An 8,587-nucleotide genomic window follows, 5' to 3' on the forward strand; every position below is an offset into this window, starting at 1 on the left:
AATATTCGTTATAATATTATATGCTGTCTGCAAGGGGTTAAAACTACTGGGGGGAGGGGGAGGAAAAAAAAGGCGACGCGCCACCTCTAGCGGCAGAATCACACATCACATCGTTTCAGGAACTGGTAAGATCCACCAATCAGAATGTGTCTATAACATCACATGTACATGAGTCAGCTGGGGACTGCTTGTTTAATACCGATGCCTAGCAAGGCAAGGTTTGGTAGCCACATCTACTAAAGAGAGTGCTACACTGCTGGCTTTAAAACAACTTACTAGAGGACAAGTTGATCATAGGAATTTAAGAAGATAACTGCACTCGGACCACTCTACCAAGGACGCACTGTAAGAGGCTTTTTAAAAATACTGTTACATTATCACTGTAATGATTTGTTTTCGCTTTTCAAGTCTTTACATGAAAGTGGTGATTTAAATTTTATTGAACACATGTATATTCTTGCTTGTCTAGGGGTCTTTGGAGTTGGGTTTATATTAATATATTATTTTCCAGTTTATATTGATTGTGATGGAATTTGTATCTGACAAATTACAGTGAACAAACTATCATGCACAAATGAAGAGTTAGAATTATATTCACAATGGAAAAGGCATTTCTTAGGTGCGGTTGAACTGCAGAACAAAATGCCTAGTTTCCAGAGAAGATATGGTTAAAGAATCGCACACAGCGCGGTCTGCAGTACACACAGATGCAGCAGCACATTTCACTGAGAGTTTAAACACGACACCATCGCGGCTGCGTTTCCTGGAGTATAGTCTATAACTAAGAGCGCTGTGATGTGTAATAATAATGATAAACAGACAGACGAGTCTTTGAATATTTAGTGACTCCAGTGTGTAACGTGGTATGAATTTAAGATTTCTCTTGTGTGTCGGTACAGAGATGCAGACGGAGCGTGCAAAGAGGATGGACTCTGCAGGAGAAGAAGCGTCCCTGAATTCACCTGAGCTGCCCTGGAACCAGTAAGACCCCCGATCCAGTATTGTACTCCAGGATTTTCTTTTCTCTTGGTTTCAATGTGTGCCCTTCTCGTCCTGCTCTCTGCGCTGAGTTTGATGCGTCACTTTCTCCTCTTCTTGTCTTCTGTTTTTTTTCAAGTTTCTGCTCACTATTGAACTTGTTTCATTGGCACCGGATCACATCAGGCAGCCTGGGAGCAAACTGTCCCAGTGAGTGTCCGAGTCATAAATGTGCTGAACCCTGTGTGTGTGTGTGTGTCTCTCTCTCTGTGTTTCTGAACTTTTTGCTCTTCTCCTGTTCAGGCTCTATTTGAAGAGAAGGACCGAGTCCAGGATCCAGTTAAGGAGGAGAGTGTGCTTCACTGGCCCTGCTGCTGCTGCTGTTACCGGGGTATTGACAATCCTCATACTGGCTGCTGGCAGGGTCAGCGGCGAGAGCGAGTTTGTGAAAGTCTCGAGCTCAGTGAAGTGTACTGCGGGGCAGGACTGTATCCTGAGCTGCACCTTCAACTACACAGCTGGAGGCTGGGATGAGAAGTCAGGTGTGATCTGGAGACAAGCAGAAATATACCACATCGTTCACAGGATCCGCAACAACACAGACCAGCTTGCCGATCAGTCCCCTCTGTATGTGAGCAGGACTAGCCTGTTTGATTCTGAGCTGCAGCACGGGAACGCTTCACTGCTGCTGAGGAGAGTCAGGGAGGAAGATGCTGGAGAATACAAGTGCTCTGTTTACACTCCCAGACTGTCCGGGTCGGGCCTGACTGAGGTAGTCGTGGTTTCGGCTCCACCCACAACAGCACCAGCTCATGTGACAGTCCCGAGCTCTGACCGACACGCCTGGTGGGGTTTAGGAGCAGTTCTTCTTTGTCTGATTGCAGGGCTCGGTGTCGGTCTGCGGCTCTATAAAAAACACGGAGGTTGCTGCTGGATGTCCAAGAAGGCTTCTAGTCCAGCACAGGCAGTGCCGTTATCAGACGTGATCTAGGAGCCCAGTGAAGTCTGACTGCTCCCCTGCACCCAGTTTAATACAAGCTCCCAAAACAAAACAGTCACTTTGAATTAGGGAACATGTTACCAGTATTGAAGAGAAATTTTAAAAATCACATTGTTTCCTGAGACAATTGAACTATAATCTGTACTCTCGTTGTCTTTGCACGATATCAGAACAATCCAGCAAAGAGATACAGTAGTTTATTCAACATGACATTAACCTCTTCAGCTCCAGGATGTACATCAAAGGAAAGAGCACTTGCATTACTACGCTTTTAAAATTAACTATAAAAGCAATAAGCATTAGCTTTATCAAAACATATTTTATTCATTGTTCAGCCTCAATGATAAGCATGAACAAACCATGGAAAATGAACCAGCAGAGCATCTTCATTGCAAAACAACCACATGAAATACTGTTAATAGGAAAATAAGGAAACCGTGTAAATATCAAGAAATAAGTTTATACTGTGGACTCACAACACACTCAAAATGCTTAAACTGGTAAAGACATAAATAATTCCAAGCCTTAAAAAATGTGCAACAATATTCACAGTGTAACTCTATATAACAGTTTTTTGTTCATAAAAATTACATTGGTCTATTTTGTAGCATCAGCTACACCTGTGCAGCATAAGGAGCTGGCTGCCTGCTGCACTTCATTGTGTGGCAGGAAACCTGGCTCGGTTATTATCAAGTCTAATACAAATTCTTAAGCTGTTAAATATAAAGGAATCAAATGCAATGGTTTCAAGGGTTTCGCGGTAAATGCTGAAAATTCAAAGTAATTATTCAATCCAGTGTTTTCTACTCAACACCATGTTTAGCTATTTTCTTGCAGCAGTTCTTAGTTACCTGGAGGCAGTTTTTGTGGAGAGAGAAGGGTGTGGCGTTTGTTAGAAACCTATTCTAATCGACTGTGTTTTGAAGAAGAAAGAGAACACTCAGGAAAGAAAGAGTATCTAAGACTTTAATCCCGATTATAATTAACTTCTTGAGCTGAGTTTATTTTTTTCTGCCCTGGGCAAGGACAGTTTCAATGAGGACATTATTTCTTTCTCTTTTTGGACCTTTGCATTGGTTTTGGGTGAATTCTGCCCTGTGGAGACGGCCTCCAATTGGACTATTTGTTCTTCATATCGATTGCACATATTTATTTTCATTGTGAATGTGTTTTTCTTTATTTGATTTCTTTGGCAGACTCACACCCAGTATTTCTATTTCTGTTTTGTTGTTCTCCACACCTCAAAACACATTTATCACAGTGATTCCTGTCTTACTCTGCATTTTTGTATTGGTTTCTAGCACTCGGCTCACCTGCCTTTTAATTGTTTGTATTTATAGGTAGGAATTCAATTTCTATCAACTAGTTAAAATAATTGATTTTCTTCCAGAGTTGAGATTGTTTACAATTTTACTTTTTTTTTCGCATAATTTTGTATGTGGTGTACATAAAAAATAAAAAAATCTTGAATATTTTATGTATACAGAATATTTATTTTACAGTATACATTTTGCTAACTTTATATATATATATATATAAATTACCGCTCTTGCTTCTTTGTCTGATCTTATCAGCTGATCATCTAAACTGGGAAATCTGCGCAATTAAATCATCCTTCAAATCCAGAGTCGATTTTCATGTGCATGTAAACCCAGCCAATGTTGCGGCTGCTAAAAAAGACGCAACAGAAAAAAAAAAAAAAAAAACACTTGTTTCCTGGGACTCGGAACTTCAGGCATTACGATTTGACTGGCCAAAGATAAGGTTGGTTTATTGAAGTTTACAAAAAACGTGTTTGCTTGTTCCGATAACCTTTTATCTTGCTTTTTTGGTTTAATTATTAAGCTTTTTGCTGCATTACTCCCCTTCATTCAAATCATTTTCTTGATTTCAGAGCATTTTGTTAATGGCACGACGTCTGCAACACACAAACCTGAAGTGTATTATTTTATTTTTATTTTTTGGTGCATATGTATAGCTATTGTGTACTCTATATATATATTACTCTATAAAAACTAATTCTCAAACTGAACGCAGTAGGGATTCAAGGAAATGCATGCACATGGATTAGGGAGTGGTTAACATGTAGAAAACAGACTAATTAGAGGAGAAACCTCAAAATGGAGCGAGGTAACCAGTGGTGTACCACAGGAATCAGTATTAGGTCCTCTGCTATTCCTAATCTACATTAATGATTTAGATTCTGGTATAGTAAGCAAACTTGTTAAATTTGCAGACGACACAAAAATAGGAGGAATGGCAAACACTGTTGCAGCAGCAAAGGTCATTCAAAATGATCTAGACAGCATTCAGAACTGGGCAGACACATGGCAAATGACATTTAATAGAGAAAAGTGTAAGGTACTGCACACAGGCAATAAAAATGTGCATTATAAATATCATAAGGGAGATACTGAAATTGAAGAAGGGAACTATGAAAAAGACCTAGGAGTTTACGTTGACTCAGAAATGTCTTCCTCTAGACAATGTGAGGAAGCTGTAAAATAGGCCAACAAGATGCTCGGATATATTGTGAGAAGTGTTGAAATTAAATCAAGGGAAGTAATGTTAAAACTTTACAATGCATTAGTAAGACCTCACCTAGAATATTGTGTTCAGCTCTGGTCACCTTGTTACAAAAAAATGATATTGCTGCTCTAGAAAGAGTGCAAAGAAGAGCAACCAGAATTATCCCGGGTTTAAAAGGCATGTCGTATGCAGACAGGCTAAAAGAATTGAATCTGTTCAGTCTTGAACAAAGAAGACTACGCGGCGATCTGATTCAAGCATTCAAAATCATAAAAGGTATAGACAATGTCGACCCCGTTGGACTTTTTTGACCTGAAAAAAGAAACAAGGACCAGGGGTCATAAATGGAGATTAGATAAACGGGCATTCAGAACAGAAAATAGGTGGCACTTTTTTTACACAGAGAATTGTGAGGGTCTGGAACCAACTTCCCAGAAATGTTGTTGAAGCTGACACCCTGGGATCCTTCAAGAAGCTGCTTGATGAGATTCTGGGATCAATAAGCTACTAACAACCAAACGAGCAAGATGGGCTGAATGGCCTCCTCTCGTTTGTAAACGTTCTTATGTTCTTATAATGCGTTCTGGTTGTAAATCTCCCTCTCGACACGTGAGGGCGCTAAGTAGCGAAAGGGAAAGGCTTTGGACAGGTTGTCCTGACAGTTCATTCCCTGGGTCGGGAAGTCAGTCAGCCTGGAAGAAGGCGAGACTCCGGTGGGGGAATGTATTGACCTGGAAGGTAAACGAGGTAGCAGCTGCAGGCAATAGAGTCAGCTGAAATCATTTACCAAGGGCTCATGCATAATCACATAAAGGGGCTGGAGAATTGTAAATCTTTTCCTTGTATTAAGAGTATTGTGAGTGTTTGTTTGTTTGTCTATAATTGTTACTTGTGTGTTTATAGACGGCTAACACATTCCGGAGCTGTCTCTAAGAGCCAGCACTGAACCCGGAACAGCACTGCACGATTTGTCACTCTTTAAACTGTATCCCCCACCACGAGCACTACAGCACGCACCCAGGACTGGGGACCGTGGTTGTATATTGTGGGAGAGATACTGTGTTTATTGTTTAGGGCTGCAATCCCTGTGTATAACCAGAGTTTATTATTTGGTCACCAGACCTGGATTATAACAATAATAAAATAATTATTTTCCATACCGGATTACAAATCTCTGTGTGTTTATTCCTGCACTGCATCACCTCTGCACCGGTTCATAATCACAACCACTTTGCCACAGGAGCCCATAAGGGTTAATCATGTTTGCATGAAAGAGAAAATAAATTCTCAGTTCTTGTGCATTATATTTTGTTATTAAACTTTCATGGATTGACGTTGTTCTGTAAAAATGTGTTACATTTACTAAAATAAAAAAATAATAATAAAAATGCTTTTAAAAAAAACAAATTCCTATGGAGCCATTTTATTTTAGATTCTATACATTTTTTTTAAGTTTTTACTGTGCAGGACAGCCGCTATAATTACCTTTATTAAAAATGTGCACGGATTAACCTATCGATTAATCAACTAATGCCCATAAATTAACCAATCAAATTTGTATCGAGTGACAGCCCTCATTTTCATATATTATCCATTATCCAAGTAAGATAACGGATAATATATCTGTTGATGAAAATGTGGTCAAACTGGACATGTAATAAAATATTGGTGCGCTGCGACACGACAGCGTCCGTTTCAGGAATAAGACTCTGAGTCAGGAAAGCTGCAGTGAAAACTCTGCTTGCACTTCCATTAAACACAGAACAAACACACACACACTATTTACACACGCAGGGCTTCTGTAATGTTCAGTCCAGCGCTGGAGAATGCAGAACCCAGACATGTCTGCCACACCTGACAGGGGGACCTTTGGTATTGAGGTGTAAGGGTTTTTTGTGTTAAATGTGCTGTAGAAACTAAAGGGCAGCAGTGTGGAGTAGTGGTTAGGGCTCTGGACTCTTGACCGGAGGGTTGTGGGGTCAATCCCCAGTGGGGGACACTGCTGCTGTACCCTTGAGCAAGGTACTTTACCTAGATTGCTCCAGTAAAAACCCAACTGTATAAATGGGTAATTGTATGTAAAAATAATGTGATATCTGTATAATGTGAAATAATGTATAATATGATATGTTGTAACAATTGTAAGTCGCCCTGGATAAGGGCGCCTGCTAAGAAATAAATAATAATAATAATAATAATAATAATTAGTATTTAAGCAATAGAACCTGAAGAAGAGGTCCGGTAAGGCCCGCCTCGTGTCGTTCTGGCCCGCCTCGTCTCGTTCTGGCCCGCCTCGTGTCATTCTGTCCCGCCTCGCGTCGTTCTGAAGCCCCTCTGACTCTGGCATGCTCGATTTGGTCCCATCACTTCTCACCAGGGATGCTAGAAATCTGTGGGCTGATTGGAGGGTTTTCTTTCTTGATGGATATTTCTGTTTTTTCTGTTTTGTGTGGAGAGTCTGTTGAAGAAGCGAACGCCTCTTTCTGCAGGGTACAGGACGGCACAAACACCCTTTTCAACAGGGCTGCCAGATGATGTTTGCAACACCCACCAAACTGAACCAGCCAAGAAGGAGCCAAGTTGTGTTTTCTAAACCAACCAAAAACAGACCAAACACTGACTTGCATTTACGACTTAATAAATACTACATATTAAGAAAAAAAAAACAGGTATGCAATGTTGTAAACATTTTTTTTCTATTCCTGTGACAGGGTAGCGTCGAGGCCCAGGATGTTATCAGCAGGGAGAGACTCAGACACAGGAAGCTGCAGTTTCAAGAACGTTCATTACAAACAAAACACTTAACAAACAAAAACCACATTAACAAAATAAACAACACAAGGGCCAAAACAAAAGGTCTACAAAAACTGACGGACATAAAGACAACACAGCAACACAAACCTCCACCTCTGTCACCAGCATTCATTCTAAATTAACACCCCTGATCAGCCTTTTTATACACCTGTGGCTGGAGCCTGATTAATCATTAATCATTAATCGAATCACGGCTCCAGCCACATTCCCACGTGTTTTGACAGGAAGGAATTTATGTCTGTAAAGTTGGACTGTTGAAAACCTTTACAGATTCTCTAGCTGCTGAAAGCTATGTCACTATATCAGCTCTGAAGCCAATCCATCATCTGACCAACAATCTGCTCACAGAAGAGACTGATGACAGTGAGTTGGCCAAGCACATGAAGGCTGCCATAAAGGATGATCGGATTGCAAGGTACTCAACAGACAACATCAACAAAACTCATTGATATTGCTGGTTTCCTAGACCCCAGATTCAAGGACAGCTTCTCTGAAAATGTAGAGGACATAACTGCCAGCACAGCAAATGAGGCAGTAGTCACTGCTTCTGTTAAATTGCCCCAGGAAGAAGTACCCACAGGAACAGAGAATGCTGCACAAGGTAGCCCAGGTGAAGGCTCGGCACCAGGTAGCCTTTGTCAGCTACTGAAGAGCATTACCACAAAGCAGCAGCAGCTGCAGAGGAAATGTGTTGAAGTGGAGGACTCCAATGAAACCACAGCCAGGAGAGAGATCTGTCGCTGTTTAGCTTTGCCACAAATCACTGCTGAAGAGGATCCTCTGATGTGGTGGAATACGCATGCAGCAGATCTACCAACGTTAGCGAGTTTGACCAAGAAAATCCTCTGCATACCTGCTACAAGTGTGCCATCTGAACGGGCTTTTAGTTCTGCAGGTCACATTTCAACACCATTTCAGTTAAACTTAAAACCAGAAAAACTGAATATGTTGGTGTTTTTACACCATAACCTAAAATGAAAATTCAAAAGCAAGGGCATGTTGACTGTAAATGCTGGTGGTGGTGCTTGTGTTAATGCACTAGTTGGGTATAAAGTTAAAATGAATTTCAAGGAGGCTCTGTGGTCCAGTGGTTAAAGAAACAGGTTTGTAAACAGGAGGTCCACGGTTCAAATCCCTCCTCAGCCACTGACTCATTGTGTGACCCTGAACAAGTCACTTAACCTCCTTGTGCTCCGTCTTTCTGGTGAGATGTAATTGTAAGTGACTGCAGCTGATGCATAGTTCACACACCCTAGTCTCTGTAAA

The 8,587-nt window shown here is 40.9% G+C and overlaps 1 protein-coding gene across 1 annotated transcript; it reads left to right on the plus strand.

Annotated features, from left to right (window-relative positions):
• Positions 1-227: 227 nt before the first annotated feature.
• Positions 228-1,982, plus strand: LOC117967128 (uncharacterized). Its single transcript, XM_059012262.1, has 3 exons — positions 228-345; positions 900-981; positions 1,282-1,982. The coding sequence occupies exons 2-3, from the start codon at positions 902-904 to the stop codon at positions 1,967-1,969; spliced, it is 768 nt and encodes a 255-aa protein (XP_058868245.1). The 5' UTR covers positions 228-345; positions 900-901; the 3' UTR covers positions 1,970-1,982.
• Positions 1,983-8,587: the final 6,605 nt, after the last annotated feature.

The sequence above is a fragment of the Acipenser ruthenus genome, chromosome 44 (genome assembly GCF_902713425.1).
Source record: "Acipenser ruthenus chromosome 44, fAciRut3.2 maternal haplotype, whole genome shotgun sequence".
Lineage (NCBI taxonomy): Eukaryota > Metazoa > Chordata > Actinopteri > Acipenseriformes > Acipenseridae > Acipenser > Acipenser ruthenus.